Raw genomic sequence first — 18018 nt, 5'->3', positions numbered from 1 at the left:
AAGTTACAAGAGCTAGCCAGAAACAAGCATAAGCTAAGGCTGAGTGTTTGTAACCAATATCAAGTCTCCATGTCATGATTTGAGAGTGGTTGGTGGTCCAAAAGGAAGCCTGCTACCTCTATTCTGTATGTTTAGTGGTTTAATTATTATGTGGCAAGGGGACTTTTTTTTGGGGGGGGTCTAGGCCTTGCCATCTTGTGGGGGAGGCTAGGGGACGGGAAGAGGGAAGTGGGGGAATCTTTGATTGGTGTGTAAAGTGAATGAAAAAGTTTTCTTAATAAAAAAAATACAAAAAAAAAGAAAGAAAGAAAGAAAGAAAGAAAAGAAAGCCTGCTACAAGTATGGGCCTCGTCATGGGAGCCATGTGTGGAAGTCATGGGTTTTCAAGGAGTGGGTGAAGTGCTTAGATCTGTACATTCAGAGCCTGGCTTCATGTTCCAGGATGCTTGTTGGTGTAGAATAGGGAGGCCATTTACAGAAGATTTCCACCTCTACAGAGAAGTGAAGGCTCGAGAGTGGGCCTTGAACTGTAAGGAGCGGCTGGTATTAGAAATGGTGGTAAATAACTTGTCAAGGTTCGTTCAGAAACCTTGTCTAGATGGTTGTAGGAATGCCTTTAACCTTGTAATGCCAGTTTGTCATTTGAGGAGTAATGAGACCAGCATGCTTTCATGAAAATTAACTTCAGGAATAGGCTGTGTTGAAGTAGAATTAGTATACATTTCTTCATGTGTACATTGTTACAAGATATGTTCATCAAATGCTCACAAATGGGAAGGAGGGAGCTAGCTCTGCTGTGTGGAAGGAGATCTAGGTGCCTCTGGGGGAAGACCTTTAGGGCCCAGCTTTTAATCTGTAGAGTGAAGATAAATACAGGGTTGTTGTGGAGATCAAAAGTATGTAGAGGAGATTGGTAAATTTTGCTTTTGGCTTTTGAGACGGGCCGTCTTTGTTAGCCTGGAGTATATGAACTCCCCAGTGGGGCTGAGCATTCAAGAAGGAAGACTTGGCTGCTTCTTTCTGCTACTGACCACTGTGGACCTGACCTGGGGCATGGCTGGTCCTACCTGCCTGGACACCTACCTTGTCTCTGGGAGACCATTAGGACCTAAAGAATTAGCCCTCCCTGAACTCCTTTTTTAATTATACATGCCCTTTATTTCTTACATATTTTTGATTTAGGTAATTCACTATTGATGATACACAGATAATTTTTTGACTTTTTATTGCTTGAGAATTTCATAGCCGTGTATAGTGGTATAATGTTTTGATCAAATTCACCTTCCAGTCCCCCTTTCCATTCTTCTCTGCTCCTCCCCTCATCCAGCTTTTCCTCTCAACTTTATGTGCTCTATTTAAAACCCACTTTCTCCATTCAGTGCTGCCAGTGTGGGTATGCATTGGTGCAGGATAGTCTATGGAGGATGGGCGGCTTCCCAGGGGCCATAGCCCTGAAGAAAATAGTCTTCCATGGCAGGTGACCTTTGCTAGTAGCTCCACAGTTAGGGGTTGGGACTTTATGAAGTCCTCCCTCAGCCATGCTGGGATTTTGACGGACTGAATCTTGTTACTGTCTTGTGCATGCAGTTACTACCTCTGAGTCCTGTGTGCAGCAGCGTGGCTGCAGACATCTGCTGTCCCTGGCTATCCCATGTCTCTTTGGCAATGATCCCTGAGATTTGGGGGAAGGGGATGTAGTAGAGACATCCCATTTAGAGCTGACCCTGGCGTAGTCTCTTATTCTCCACATGTTGACCAGTTGTGGGTCCAGGCATTAATCATTATCTGCTGTAAAAAGGAGCTTCCCTGATGAGGTTTGGGAGACATACTAATCTATGAGTATAAAGATAACTTGAGAGGCATTTTATTACTCTGTTCATTTAGCAGAATAATAGTAGTATGTTTTCCCCTAGGGCCTATTACCTGGCTAACCGCAGGTTCTTGGCCCAGTTATCTTCTTGTGATCAGGCTTTAAATCCAATCAGAAAGTGATTGATTACTCCCATAACATTGTGCCACTCTTTCACTGGTGGCATGTCTTGCCAGGGCAGTAATTACTGTAGCTTGCTTACAGGTTCACAGCTGGGTAAGACTGTTGATTATGTAGCATGCACAGCACCTTCCAGCACTGTGAAAGCTAGCCAGTAGGCTGAAGCTTTCAGGTCAGTCCCAGTTTGGTCTATCCATGCCCTGTGTGTGACTCAGTATGTCTTTAGCGCTTAGGTCTTTCCATCACCAGTATAACCAAGAGCAGTGCAGTGTACTGTAATGTTTTGGGAGCAACAGCTTGAAAAGAGGTAACTCATACCTGGCACATGCTGCCAGACCCCTTTCCACCAGTCCTTGGACTCTTGAGCTGTGGTTGGAATGAGGAGTCAGCATCGGGCAGGTGAGATGTCACTTTGGCAGGAGCTACGTGGTTGCCGAGAGGATAAAATGTCCAGTGGCTTGTTTCTCACACCTTTGGCTGGCCCAGAAAGCTGAGGCAAGCTCAGGGCAGCAGGATCCTGGGTGCCTTGCTCACTGATGTGGCAGAAAATCCTGAGGCTTGGCCCTTAGCTGCCTCCACTGAGATGTCTAATTTTCAGAGAGTAAATGGAGAAAAGATTGCGTATAGGTGTGTGTCTAACAAAAGGTTCAATTCAGCTTCTTTACATCAAGGACAGGATTTGGGTTAGTTCGTACCCTCCCATCACACTTAGTTATACAGAGTAATTTCTGACTCATTCCAGCCGCAGCTGTGTACTCAGGCTAACAAGTGCTGGAGTACCTTCAGGAACTTTGTTCTAAGTTCTCATCTGCAGGGGAGTTAGACCCTATGGTGCTTAGCTGGAGTCTAGTGGCAGGGAGAGACTCGGTTTTGTTTGTAATGTTTCCCCTCCGATCCCTAAGACTGAAAATACAGTGTAACGTGGAATCTGGTGCAGATTCCTTAATCATCAGGAGTTAATATAAGATCCTAGTGTCTGATTGAGCTTGGATGTGGGCAGTATGGATGCTTCCCGCCAGATGGGGAGGGCTTTCAAAACCATCATGGTAAGGAATGGGGGTCCTCTGCAATTGCTTTTCCTTGACCTTCTTTGAATTTCTTTTTTATTTGAATTTTTTTAGTTTTTTTTTTTTTTAAATAAAAACTCGGTTACTGAAAACACAAAAAGGTTCTACTTGTTTAAGTAGAAAGAAATGGAGTATCTATTTGTTAGACACCCTCTACACATACACACACACACACACACACACACACACACACACACACACACACACACACACACGAGTGGGCCTTACTGTGAACATTAACGCACTACGGTAGTATAAAGGTTGTGATACTTTGTGTATTTCACTGGTAACCCTGGCCCACCAGTCAGCATGGCTCTTTGTCCTAAGGCACCTTACCTACTGATCCTGTTCCCCTGCGGTCTTTTGTAATCGTTTCCATCCATTGGTTCCTGGACAGTATCTGGCAATCGTAGGGCCTCCCACACTGCTAAGTGAGTGAAGGAATGAAGGAACACTGTAGCTACACGTCCTTTGGTGTTATGCTTAGCTGCAGTGCTTCTTTGGAAGGCTCCATAACCTCTCCTGACTCAGCCTGCTTGAGTCTTCCCACAGCTCAGGCACTGTAAGTTTATCCTGGGAGTGTTTGTGGGGGTCCACAGCTGTCCAGCCCTGACTGTGCTGGGTCTCACTTGAAGTGCTTATCTGTAAGGAGAAAGTGTTTATGCTAAAATAGTAATGTAACTTTCTTTCTTCTTTCAGCTTCCTTTGCGGCCCTGTTGCACTGGTAAGATTGTTTTTCTTCAATGATATGTATTATTTAAATGTTTATAACTTACCAAAGCTATAGTCCATGTATTTAAAAGAATAATTTCTATATCATAAGGATGAATGTATCTTATTTATACCACAATACTCTGAAAGATTAATTTAATTGATAAGTCAGGATCAGAATAATAAAACTTTTATATAAAAATATTCATTATTAAAGAGGCTATATTTGATACTGTAATTTGCTTAACATTAATATTGTGTGCATGTTGAGTGTTAGATTGATGTTTTTAATCTTCTGAATGGAGCATTGTATGAATTTGGTGAACTAGGCAGTTTCTGAGTGGTACCTGATGGCACATTCAGTGTGATCTATATTTTTATAGTACATCACTTAAAATATTGTTATGGTTCATTTTAATGTAAAAATCTAATTGGAATGTGTTTTCTTATGGAGAGGAATTTTAGTAGAATTGTAAAAACCTGGTAGAAAACAAATATAAATACAATCATTTTTGAGTTTTATTACAAACTGTCTATAATCTGTAGGCCTTCCCTTTTTGCTTTTGGAGTAATTTACAGCTGCACACTCTTGACTTTGTTGTTTTAATGTTTCCAGGAGCCACATAACACACCTTTTTGAAAATGATCGGCATTTTTCTCACCTCTCAACCCTGGAAAGGGAGATGGCTTTCCGCACTGAAATGGTTCGTTTTGTCTATAGTATTTCATTGTAGTATTTGGGGACTCTAAATATTTTAAAGTTTTTTTAGCATGAAAAGTTTCAACAAGACATTCCCAGGTTAAAGGAGTAGACAGTTCTCCCTCCTCATTTTGTAGCTTCCATGACAGACAACCCACGGTCATCCATACCTTCTTAAACACCCATCTCTGTTTAATGGGAATTACAATTGCTCTGTGCTAGCACATTCAGAGTTCCTCAGAGGACTTTCTGTTGTTAGCAGTTTCTTAGCACCATCAAATATAGATTGGTGTTTGAATGAGCTCATTGGCACTTACCAGCAGCTGTTGTTCTGAACTGTCTACACTTGTGTTGACCTGCTGTATTGCTGAGTCCTAGCATCTCTAAATCCCTTTCTGTTTCTTTTTCTGCCATTTATCTATTGAGAAACCAGTACACACAAACACACACGCACACGTATGCATGTACGCACGCATGCACACACGTGTGTGCACACACACATCATATATATGTTTAGTAGAAATTGTCCACTGTAACTCATGTTCTCACTGTGTTCCTGTCTCCTGGGTTTTTGAAGGCTGATGGAAGATGTGACTCGCTTTCTGTGAGGTACTTCCAGGTGCTGCTGGGCGCTTTTTATTGTAGTGTCCTCGCTGAGTTCTTCTCAGAGCCCAGCCATCCTTGTAGTTGACTCATCTTGTTAGAATAGACAAACTTGTTATTTTCCTGCACAGTTAACTTGTAACTCTGTAAAGAATTTTCCTACATCTGGCTCCAATTTCTTTCTGAGGTTTACTTCGTGGTGGAAATACAGGAAAATGATCAATTCTTTTATTTACCATATCTTTTTCATAAAAACAAATTGATTGTCACATCTTCTAGTTAGAATCCGTAGACTGATTGGAATGTATTTTGTGACCTTTGGTGCCTGGAGTTGGCCAGTCTCTTGCAGTTGGCTGTCCTGTCCCACAGTGTGACCTCACTAGTGTTTCCTTGGTGTCCAGGACTTCCTTATTTTGGGGTGCTGCATGACTGTTCCTACCCAGGGCTGGCAGCAGCCAGTTTTCTAGGGAGCCTCAGTTCTTTTCAGTTGCAGACAGTATAGATACCAGGAGGTCTGTGCTGCTGGTGTTCATTGCTACTTTTTGGTGAGTAGCGTTAGCAAACATTGTTTGTTTGTTTGTTTATTATTTACAAAACAGTAAGTCCTGAATTTATATTAAGATTTTAAAATTAAAATTTAGGGTTTGATTTTTTTTACTTGATATTTAATTTGTTTTAATATGAGACTGTTAATTTCAAATTATTTAATAGGATAAAAATGTCAAACTCATTACTAGAAATATAATTATTAAAAGAAATCCAGGGTTTTCTCATAGCTTGTCTGTGCTCCACTTAAAATGCCCAGTAGGATTACTTGGTGTTCTCTTCCAATTTGTTAAATAATTAATGCCTTTTCTTTATTTTTGTTACTTAAATATTTAAACTTGTATGTTTTATAATTAAGTAAAATGCTATATGTTTCTAAAATGAAACTCACAGAGCAGGGTGGATGAAGGAGTTCTGGGCTCTGCCCGAGCAGGGCAGATGCCGCAGTCCCGGGCCCTGCCATGACAATGTCCATCCAGGTTGGATGGAAACAGTGGGGATCTGTTTTTGTCAGTTCCGGAGTCTGGAAAGGAGTTCAGCAAGGTGGGCTTCCCCCTGAGGCCGGCTAGGGTTCCTAGGCGTGTGCTGCATCACTCCTCCATCGCCTTCATCCTTCATGTCTGTCTTTCCATGCCTTAAAGCTCTGCTCAGTTTAGAGTCACCTGATCTGCTTTGTCTTTGCTTCAACTTGATTACACCATTACGGACCCTATTTCCAAAGGAGGTCATGGTCACCTGTTCTGGTCTACAAGAAAGTTTTAGAGACCTTGATAACTTATACAGTAGGAAGTGTAAGTTTAGAAAGGATTATGTGTGAACTAGTGCAAGGCAGAATCAAATTTCCTCCTCTCCAGACACTGGGTAGTGGGGAAGTCAGAGCTTGGCAGTTGCTGCTGCTCTACTGAAACTGCAGAGAAGGTGGCATTTGTACTCTGCCCATCCACATCCCTTACGATGGTCCTCAGACTCTTGCCTAAACTTCATGGACTGTTAGGGAGTTTATTTTAATTTAATTTATTTATATTGAGGAGGAGTCTCGTGTATCCCTGGCTGGCTCAAACTTACTTTGTAGCTGAGGACGTTCCTCCTGCCTTCATTTATGGGATTGCAGTGTTAGATGTGTAGAGTGGTGGGCATCGAACCCAGAGCCTCCTGCATGATGGGCAGGCACTCAGCCAAGTGAGCTACATCTTCAGCCCTGCCTCTTCATTTTTGTCTTATGTTAGAAACCTTTTCAAAGTAGCATGTCAGACAAAACTTCCCCATTTCCCTCAAAATACAACCCCCCAAGACCCCCACTCTGCCCCCGGCCCCAGTGCCAACTCATTTGTTGAGTTGCTGTGGGGGAAATGATCTGTAAAAATATTGTTTAATAGGAATGTGTATAATGTTCAGTCTTTTTAAAAGACATTTGGATATTTGAATGTAAATCTGGAGGAAGTAAGATTGATATAATTTTGTGTATTCAATAGACTTTTCATACATGTCATGTGCTGAATTACATGTATATATATTTAAATTCTGAAACTATTTTTGAAATTATTTTTCCACATAATTACTTTAATTAAGATGAAATTCTTCTAAAATATTTTTTACAACCTAAGAATTTATAAGTGACTAGAAGCCTGTGAAATTAATTGTGACTATTACCTGCTTGAGTGCTCAGTTTTCAAAAGCAATGTATTTTAAATATTTGTAATCTAAGGAGATGAATAACTGTGCACTTTTTGTTGTAACTGGAGCGAATCCTTCTTTCAGGGGCTGTATTATTCTTACTTCAAGACTATTGTGGAAGCACCGTCCTTTTTGAATGGAGTATGGATGATAATGAATGACAAGCTAACTGAGTACCCACTTGTTATTAACACGTTAAAAAGGTTCAATCTTTACCCGGAGGTAAGTTGTTAGTTTTCTCACTTGTGATTTTTCATTAAAAAAATGCCTTTAAAAAATTAAATGTGATTCTAACGCTTAAGTTCTGATTCACCATACTAAGTTTTATTTCACTTTTTGATAGAGAATATGCACCGTGGGGAAGGAGTTTATTGGGGGGATTTTGAATCTTTGAGAGCTGTAATTGTGATTGCATTATTGGAAAGTGAGGGACTGTCTACATTTGGTGAGTTCTTGTCATATGTCATTTACCAGATAACAACCCTTCCTCTGTAGGGTCACATCCTTCCCTCTGTAGGGTCACATCCCTTCCTCTGTAGGGTCACATCCCTTCTTTCTGTAGGGTCACATTCTTCCCTCTCTAGGGTTCTTCTTTTAATCGAGAGCATTTTTTGGGGCAGGGCTAGGAGGAAGGTGGGCTCACCCAGGAGGCAAGGAAGGAGAACTGTGATATTGGTAACGTTTTTGGACTTTCATTGCCCTTCCTGCCTTCATTGGACATACTTCTTAAGCATCTTCTGGGCCCTGGGCTAAGAAGCCACTTCCTTTGTGACTTGAAATCAGGATGTCTTTGTAAAGATCATGTCTGCCTTTTACCTGCTTAGCACGTGGTACACAATGGAACCCTGGTGGCTGGGCTGTCTGCCTCGGTCTCTGCTCAGCAGCTGTTCTTAGTGGGTCTGCAGTCTTTTTTTCTATTGAGAGGACTTCCCTTCTGGATCAATGACTTGGTTGATTATTGAGTAATCAGCATGCCTGCCCTCCACAGTTCAGTGATTTCCTACAAAGTACTACTTTTGAGTATTTTCTGTGACTGTATGCAAGTAGACTTTACAAAAATGGGATTACACGGTGTGTGCAATCTTTTTATGTGTGCATTTTGTCTTTGGGGGTATTTATAACCACCTCTCTTCCACCTCCCTTCCATTATGTCATTTTTATTGGCTGTGTGAGTGATCTACTATTGTCTCCCTTAGCCCATTTTTATGGACATCTTAACTTTTCAAACTTCTGACTATTATAGATAAAGCTGCAGCAAATGTCCACGAATCTAAATCTTAATCATACACAGCTGCCTTTTTAGGTTCTACTGCTGTGATAAAACACTACAACGAAAGGGAACCTGGGGAGGAAAGGGTTTATGTGGTTTATCTGATGGCAATAGTCCATTGAGAAAAGCCAAAGTAGGAATTCGAGGCAGGAACAGAAGAAGAGACCATGAGAGAATGTGCTTACTGGCTTGCTCCCCATGACCTGCCCAGGAGTGGCACCACCCATGTGGCTGGGCCCTCCCATATCAATCATGAATCAAGAAAATGCCCCCAGACTTGCTGGCAGGCCAGTCTTTTAGAGGCATTTCCTCAATTAAGAGTTGTTCTTCCGAGATATGTCTAGATTTGTGTCAAATTGACAGAAACCACCAGCAAAACATTTATTCATGGTTTTTAAAACTATAATTTGTGGATATAGCCCTCCAGTTCAGGAGAATATGTCTTGTAATGATTTGGGGGCCATATTGCCCAAAGGCCTTCCACACAGGTTGTAGGGATTGAATTCCTGCCAACAGCAGTTTTGGAAATGTTGATTTGCATCCATGCTGATTTTGATAGACAAGGAAATTATAACTACTTGATGTATTTTATTCATTCATGTATATGTATGCATTTCGGTGCCATGTAACTATCCATTTCTATTTTAAAAAAGAATTCCTGTTCATGCCTCCTTGTCTGTTTCTGTTGGGTTTCTTAAAGACTCATTTTTTTTATAAATGTTATTATGACATAATAATAAAATATTTTCCTTTTTAGCTATGGATGCATATTTTTCTATGTAACATTTTATGACCATGAATCTTTTAACTTACTACTTTTAAAAATGCATGTAAAATATTTATATTTATATATATTATTTATATTTCTATTTTTAACTTATATGGAATTTGTGTTGGTGGGTTTGTAGAGTAAGATTTTTTTTTCATACTGGTCTTCTATATAACTTAACACTGGTGAGAGGCCCATTTTCTCCCCACTGATTTCAAGTAGTGTACATACAGATGATTGTCCCCTGTGTCTGGATTTGGTGCTCAGTATTGCCTCATTTGAGGTCCTGAAAGTGGGCTCCGAACTGGAGATTTGCTTGCCGAAAGTGTGGCAGAGAGTGAGTGCCCTTGGGTTCACACTGAGCCAGGCTGATGGAGCAGAAGGAGTTATAAACAGGGTTGAGCTGTGATGGAGCCTCATCAGAAGCCCCGGGAAACCTCGTGGGCTCGCTGGCGGGGATAGCTTTGCAGTTGGGCTCCCTTTGACAAAGACCCCTGGACCAGCATCAGTTCAGTGGGGTCTGTTGTAGGATGCAGTCTTCCTTGTGTGACCTTGAGTACAGTACTTTCTTCAGCCCAGAGCAGTTCCTTAGAGTTGACAGCTGTCAGCAGCCAACCATCTGGGCAGCTGCTGGGGCTGGGAGTGCCTCTGCCTGGAAGGCAGATCAGCTGTGTCCACCGCCTCCACTATTCCATGGCTCCATCTGGGGATGCCTCTGCCGGTGCCATGCTGCTTCAGTTATTTTCAGTGGTAGACTCTATGTTCATTAGGACTTTCCCCTTGTATTCTTCCTTTTACTTTTCTAGAATAATTTGAGGTACTGAGGTTTGGAGTAGGGTTTTTTTATCTTTATGAATTAATTTGAGATGTGATTTTACATCTTGAAAAATCAGACATAGTATATATATATATATATATATATATATATATATATATATATATATATATATATATACTTGTTTAGGCCTTTTATGTTCCTTGGTAGAATTGTATATGTTTTAAAAATGTAAATGTTGCAAGTTTCTTATTTTATTCTTTCTTCCCTGTGTGTCAGCAAAGACTTGTGTAGTTAAGAGTCTGTGTGGGAGAGGCTGAGCCTCCTGTGACTAGATAGAGCGGGAGTCAAACAGATGAAGCATAAAAAGAAAGTTTGACAATTATAAAAATCTCTAAAACACATTTAGTCATGGAAACTATTTCTTATGATATCTTTATTTTCTTTAAAAAGGTGATCTTAGCCAGCTGGTACCGCATTTACACCAAAATAATGGATTTGATTGGTATACAGACCAAGATATGCTGGACAGTTACCCGAGGAGAAGGGCTCAGTCCAATTGAAAGCTGCGAGGGTGAGCTCCTCTGTCATGTTGTCTAGTTGTCTGTTGGAACGTAATACCCTTTAATCTTAGGAAAAATAACAACCATTTCATTGTAGCTCTTGGATTCTTCAAGTCACACATTTGGGCAGGCTGGTTTGCTTCCATGGTAACAGGGTAATCACATGGCTGGAAGAAGTGGGCTGAACCGGAAGCTGTTTTAGTCACATCCGGCCCTTGGGCTGAGGTGGTTCAGGTATCACCTGGGATGTTACATGCCACCTTTCTGTGGACTTCGAGCTTTTTCATAGCAAGGTACTTGCCACAGCATAGCAATGCTCTTCCGAGGTAACATCACTGTGGTTGTTGATGCCCCCTCCCAGAGGCTGTGGTGCTGCCTCTGCCTTACTCTCCTGCCACCTAACCCAGCCCAGCTCACCCGCCCGCCATCTCCTTAGCCAGGGTATCAACAGGTTTGCAGCCCTGTTTCAGAGCAGCGTATCTGTAATACTCTCCTCATCATTATTCTGCATTCCTGTCCTGTTTTCATATGGGAACCAAGGAAACCATTTATCTGGCAACCGTTTCACAGTAAGCACAGTTGAATGTAAATTGCTAGACTCATAACATAATTTGTGGCTAGAACATATGTTTTGTTTATTTTTAAAGGATTGGGAGATCCTGCTTGCTTTTATGTTGCTGTAATTTTTATGTTAAATGGACTAATGATGGCATTATTCTTCATCTATGGCACATATTTGAGGTAAGAACATTTCAATATGTGTTTATAAAATATAATAAAAAGCTTTTAGTTAATAATTATTGATAACTTATTGCTCAGTTTTAATAGTGTTCCTAAAATGTCTATTTGTGATTATAATAGGATTTCTTATTTATCAGATTTCACTGTTGGTATGAAAATCACATTTCAGATAGTTTTAGAGGCTTAAATGGAGTGTGGTGGGCATATGTGTTAAATGCTAAGATTCATAGGCATGTGATCATATGTAATAGGCATCATTTTCATAAAGTATTAGGAAGCACCACCTATATCAAATGATAATAGCAGCCTCTGCTTTGCTGGTGTTAAAGCAGAAGTGTGCTCTGCACAATTTTGTTTCCTGTCTATCTGTCTTTGCAGTCAGACAGTGTTCCTGCAACTTAAATAACGATAGTGCTTAAAGGTTTTGTTTGCACATTTCCCTTTTTAGTTTGATAATATATTGCAATATGTGTCTCTGCTTGTCTGAACTATTGTATTTCATTTGTGTGTGTGCATGTGCATATCTGTGGGTGCACGTGTATGTAGGGGTGCACATGCATGTGTGTGGATGTCAGAGGAAGATGTTGGATGTCATTTCTTAGGCACTGCCAAACTTTGGAGACTAAGTCCCTTGCCAGAACTTACCAGGTGGGCTAGGCTAGCTGACTGTCAAGCCCCGGGAATCCACCTGTCTCCTCCTCCAGAGAGCCAGGATTACATGCTACGATTATCCATCTTCTTTCGTGGCTTCTGGTGATTGAATTCAGGTCCTCATGTTCGCAAGGGAAGCACTTTATTACGAGCTGTCTCCTCAGCCACTTGAGCTTGTCTCACCTTGAAAGAATCTTCGATGTTTCTTCCTACTGCTTGCTGGCCGTCTGTAGTGCAGGACTGTGTGCATACAAATACGATTTTCACTTGGGTTAGTGGAAAAGACTTAGGGTCCCTTACTGTCCTATTACCTTCTTTGCATTTTCAGTTATAACTTCTTGAAGATCTGTTTTTATCTCATTGTTTGAGTATATAGAAGTTACTTGATAAATACTTATCAAATGAAGAAGCAACTAGATCAGTTTAAAGGTATTTACATATCCATTTAAAACACAGACACCTTGAACATCCTTAGGAGACTAGATTTGAGTAAGCTAAACGCAAACTTGGTGTTACTGCTAGGCCGCACAGATAGTTCTACTCTTTTGTTGTCGGAAGCCTTTCTCCCCTTTATAAGAGTCAGCGTTCACACTGATTTCTTCCCATGCTTGCTGGAACTTCTGTACGTAAGGTTCTGGCACTAGTGCCACTTGCCCTGGAGAACTTCCTTAATCTTTAGCCCTAACCTTTCGTGATAAACAAACACTCTTCTCCATATATGGGCAATCATGTGCACTTGTTCAGTCAGCACCTAAGGTACATGCTGGGTAGCTTTTTTCTTAAGACTGTGGGCTGTGACAAAATGGGAGCAGGCAGGGTGGGAGATGAAGATGGGGGCATAATGCCTATCAGTGAAAGTCTAGAATCCCGAAGTAGAAGAAGTTTGTTCTGATTGAAGGGGCACTTTAGCCCAACCCTGAACAATAAGAGGATTTAAACAGGTGGAAGTAACAGGAAAACACCCCGAGGTTAGGCAGAAATAGGGCACGTAAGATGTGAAAGCAGACAGCGAGGTGACAGAGGGTTCATGTTCTCGAGGGGCTAGGGGGCAACTCAAGTTACAGCCGTGGGTGGGCTGGATGATGAAGGCCTTAGTGTGAGGCTGGTTTCAAACTTATTCCAAAGTGAATGGAGTAACTTTGAAGTTTCACAAGCAGTGGGCCATGGTTCAAGCTGAGCTGTGATCTTAGATGACCCCTAACTGCCATCTTCCCCAGAGGCACACAGTGAACCCCAGCACAGCATCACACTACAGAGCATCACCTATAGGAAGCTTTGAATCAACTTTGTAGGTTGGTACTCCAGTTTTGTTTTTTTTTTTTCCTGGAGAAGAATATTTTAGGGACTGGGAAACAGCTCAGTTGGCACAGTGCTTGCTTTTCAAGCATGGAGACCTGGGTTTTCACCAGAACCCACACGTATTAGTCATTTTTCTGTTGCTGGTGCAAAACACCATGACAAGGCAAGCTATGCAAGAACGAGTTGACTTTGGTGTATGATTCTAGAGGGCTAAGGGTCTATCCTGGCATGGAGGCATGGTAGCAAGGTGCAGGCAGGGCAGCAGCAGGAAGCTGAGAGAGCAGACTGGAAGAGGGGTGTGAGGCAAAGGTATAAATTCTCAAAGCCCACCTCTAATTCCTCCAGCAAGGCTTTATGATCCCCACACAAGCGCCACCACCTGGGGACCAAGTTCTCAAAGGCCCAAGCCTCTGGGGACATTCTTATCCAAACCACTCTGCCTTGTTAGGAAACAAGAAGACATGCAGGCAGGTACATCCTAGCACTGGAATGTGGGGAGGCTGAGACAAGTGGATCCTGATGGCCCTTGGCCAGCCAACTTAGCATCCTCAGCAATTTCCAGGCTGGTGAGAGACAGGTAAAGAGAAGCAGAAATACCACGAACCTCAGAGACATGGTAAACCACCTTCCCCAAAGGCAAGGCTAACTTTGAAATGGAGGAGGGTCCCTGTCACCATGCTCTAAAGCCTGATGTCAGATGAGATGGAATATAGTTTCTATGATGTTTCTCTTCTGCCTTCTCAGATCTGTGCAGCTTAAAGGTTAATTCCCAGCTTGGCATATGGGCATCTGGGGTTTCAGGCAGTATGATGTCTACTTTGTGGTTCCACAAACCACAAAGATAGCTGGGAGGTGAACATGTACTGGTAATGCAGGCTGTGGTGGAGAATCAAGCTTGGGCAGTACAGAAGAGGTCAAAGGCAGCAAAGCAGGCCAAGCTGAAGCAAGCTTCAGGACTTGACCCTGGGAGAAGAACAGACCACTGTCCAGACAGATTTGGACAGATTTGGACCCTCTGAATCTAAATTGCTCCCTCACCGCCACCTAAAACTGTAATGTAGACATTTGGAGGACTGCAGCTACGGATAGAGAAAGCATTACAGCATAACCCAGCACACACAGACACACAAATATAACATGCTTAGGTTTACTGACACCATTAAAGATGGGATAGTCTAGCATCTACTTTAAACATGTGTGTGTGTGTGTGTGTGTGTGTGTGTGTGTGTGTGTGTGTGTGTAAATTCTGCAATTTGAAATCCAATGTGCCTTAAAACATAGAATAGAAAGTTCCTCTGTGCATCCCTCCTGTCCCCCATCATTTTTAGTCCTGCCCAAAGGTATCTCTGAAGATAGATGGGAAAACCAGCCCAGTTTCTCTGCTCACAGTCTCTATTTAACGCCACCCACACAGAAATTTCTTTGACAAGTCTCTTGGTCACGTGTGCTTTGGCTGGATGGCTGTAAAAGTTTGATGTCCCCGTTCTTGACTCAGTTTGTCGGAGCTTCTGGTTAAACTCAGGAAACATGTGCCTGTGCTGCTGGGCTGCTGTAAAGTCAATTACAAAGGACGGGATGGAGAGACATGTGGGGGAGGCATGTGGAAAGCACAGGCCTCCTTGCTCTCTGATTGTACCACTTTTCATGAACCTTCTTCCTCTGCTTGGCCATTTGGAAGCTTTCTAAACTTCATCTTTTTGTCATTTTGTGGAAGCATTGTCGTGTAGGGAAGATTGAGTGACAGCTGTCAATTTGACCTTTAACCACTTTTCCATGCCTGGGTTTTGGTGGTTGATAATGAAAACGCCTAAACCCTCAACTCGGCCTTCACTTCCTGTGACCAGTCCCCGTCCCCAAGCTGTCAGTGAAAAAGGAACCTGTCACTTTGGAGACTGCAAGGGTTTCAGTGACACAGCATCCTCAACTCCGAGGTCCTCCCGCACTTGGCATCCCCACAGAGCTTGGAGCTCTTAGCGTAGTGGGCCAGAGGATGACCCTGGGGTGTGAGACAGGGTCTTACTGGCCTAGAACGTGCCTGGTCTAGGGGTCAGCCTGTCTTTGCCTGCCCAGCACTGGCATTGCAAGTCTAAAGCACCAGGCTCGAGTGCAGGCTCTGAGGACAGAACTCGCTCCTCCTCCTCCAAGTGCTTTTCCAATTAAACCACTCAAGCTGTCTCTGGCTGCTGGTTGTACTTCTAAGTGTTGGTGTTAACTGCCATGAAGTGCTTTCAGAGTTACTATGTTTACAGTTTGCTAATGTTTTCTTATTTGAAGGTTAAATTAATTACTTTTCTAATATTTTGACTGGGATAAAGGTGCAGAGTTTTTAAAATCTGAGTTAAGAATAAAGAGGATGCTATAAAAAATTGTCATAGGAATTTGTCAATATGAATTGTGTTAGGTAGAGAGAAATAAAATTTAGATTTTTGTCTAACCGACGAGAAATTTGCAGGACAGACTAAGTGTACGATACCTTTTCAAATGTATGTTTGTTTTTAAAATAACATGACAATGCAGATATATATTTTCAGAAGCCAGATGACTGTTGCTTTTCCTCAGAAGTGGAAGTGGAAGGGAAATAGAAAACAGTGATTGGGGCTGGCTCCCAAATTTGACTTAAAGAGACAAATGAGATATATTTTCCAAACATAGCCTATTCACAGTGTAATCCTTTTCCTGGAAGTCTCAGTATTTCAGTATTTCTCCTAAATATTTGCTTCTAATTACTATTCAGGCTGTATTGTTAGTTCATGTTCAGTAGGGATCTTGGTATTTCCATCCTCTAGATTCACAGTACCAGGAGATCATATCTAAGGATAGAGTTTCTCCTCCATAGTTTCTTTTTGGGGAAAATTCATACATGCCCAAGGCATGAACTTCTTTGATTGGTAACTACCAAAAGTATTTGTTGTTGGATTCCAGAGCAGATATCAAGCAGGCAAACAGCTCTTGACAGTGTAGCATGGCTTCACAGTCCTATGGTTTGGAGTTAACGCTGGTCATTGTGCACTGAAAGGCAATTGGCCAGTTTATTGTGGAATTACTATCTCCTTTGCAGTGATGTGCTAGGGAATGTTTTGCAACTGGCAGTCTGGAAAAATACAGAGACACACACATAAAATTCATTAAAACTTACCAATGGAAGACATGTACCGATTACAGTGTTATTGAGGCAGAGATTTGTTTTCTTTTTGGGATTAATGTGTCAGAAATGTTCTGACTGGTACAAACAGAAGATGGCGTGCAGTACTGAGACAGAGGCTTAGGAAGCGAAAGGCGGGACACAAGGGCATTTGGGCCTGACAACTGAAGATGACTTTGAAAGCCCTGTAAACAAGAGGGCATTTATGTTCACGTTCCATTGCTCTCAAGCCAAAGGTTCAGCTTGCAAAGACATTTGTTCTGCTCACAGCTCTGGAGGTTCCACCCATGGCAGAGTGGCCACATATAAAAGGCATGGTAGAAGTGGATTATTCTTTATCATGTAAGCCTGTAGCATGAATCTTAAAAGTTCTTATTAATAAAATCAAACCCGAGGCCAGTTATTGGGGTGAATGCTGGAAGATCAGAAAGACAGAACAAGCCACAGCCACCTCACCTGGCCAATTCCTCAGCTGGTCCTGTTTCCTCAGACTGGAAGCTTCTGTGTCCTCATCCCAATGGCTCTCAGCTGAACTGCTGCTCGAAATCCTGAATCTTAACCAGCCAAATGTCTCCTAACCAGCCAAATGCTTCTAGTTTCTGGTCCTCACGCCTTATAAACCTTTCTGCTTTCTACCACCACTCCCTGGGATTAAAGGCTGCTTTCTGGGATTAAAGGCATGAGTCACCATGCCTGGCTGTTTCCAATGCGGCCTTGAACTCACAGAGATCCAGAGGGATTTCTCCCTCTGGAGTGCTAGGATTAAAGGTGTGTGCTAACATTTTCTAGCCTAAGTATCTTGTGGCTTTTCTGTTCTCTGACCCCAGATAAGTTTATTAAGGTACACAATATTTTGGGGAACACAATACCACCACATAAGCCTTACTAGAACCTACCACCTTAGGAAGTATTTGTCCGGTGGCATCCATTCTGCATTGGTTTCCATTCTCTCCACGTAGTCTGGTCATTACTGAAGACTACTTTCATATTGAAGAAACCCATCTTATACTGTGTACCGGCTCTTTGTGGTGGTAAACTCACTTAGGCCTATGTTGCCTCTGTGAGACAGGTGAGCAGGTTCTTTAGATGAAGCTGAGGTTTAGATAATAGGAAGTAATTTTTCTAAGATCTTCTGAGAGCTGTTCTGTTGCAGTGTTGGGATTTGAGTGCAGACAGGACTTCAGAATGTGTGTTCCACAGTCTTTGTGTAAGCACATTTTAAACATTCTTTCTACAGAAGTTAAATTATCTATAGCTTAATTTATTATTTACACATTCCAAGTAATGAAAGAAAAATAACTATCTATTTGACTTTCAAGGAGAGTAGTATTTTATTTTTAAAAAGCTTCACCTAAAGTACTTCAAAGATGAATGGCATGCAGAAGGATCTGGACTTTCTGTTCGTCCCCCCACCTCTTCAGAGTTCATTTCCTAAGGTCTCCGCAGTCCCAGGACTTCGGTGTTCTTATGTCAAGACTTGTACCTGCCCTTCTGTTTCCACTTGACGCCTGCAAGTT

At 42.0% G+C, this 18018-nt stretch overlaps 1 protein-coding gene across 2 annotated transcripts in view; it reads left to right on the top strand.

Annotated features, from left to right (window-relative positions):
- The window catches only part of Dpy19l1 (dpy-19 like C-mannosyltransferase 1), a 95855-nt gene that overhangs the window by 14503 nt on the left and 63334 nt on the right, over positions 1-18018 (top strand). Inside the window, exons 2-6 of one of the 2 annotated variants that reach the window (XM_052754978.1) lie at positions 3757-3781; positions 4385-4472; positions 7376-7513; positions 10559-10679; positions 11316-11409. In XM_052754978.1, the coding sequence (XP_052610938.1) occupies positions 3757-3781; positions 4385-4472; positions 7376-7513; positions 10559-10679; positions 11316-11409 (466 nt within the window). The remainder of the gene's footprint in view (positions 1-3756; positions 3782-4384; positions 4473-7375; positions 7514-10558; positions 10680-11315; positions 11410-18018) is intronic. The other variant, XM_052754984.1, reaches the window with a different exon arrangement.

This window comes from Peromyscus californicus, unplaced genomic scaffold, assembly GCF_007827085.1.
Source record: "Peromyscus californicus insignis strain IS unplaced genomic scaffold, ASM782708v3 Scaffold_11__1_contigs__length_118956290, whole genome shotgun sequence".
Lineage (NCBI taxonomy): Eukaryota > Metazoa > Chordata > Mammalia > Rodentia > Cricetidae > Peromyscus > Peromyscus californicus.
The sequence above is the reverse complement of the archived record's forward strand: the minus strand, read 5'-3'. Positions and strand labels throughout refer to the sequence as shown.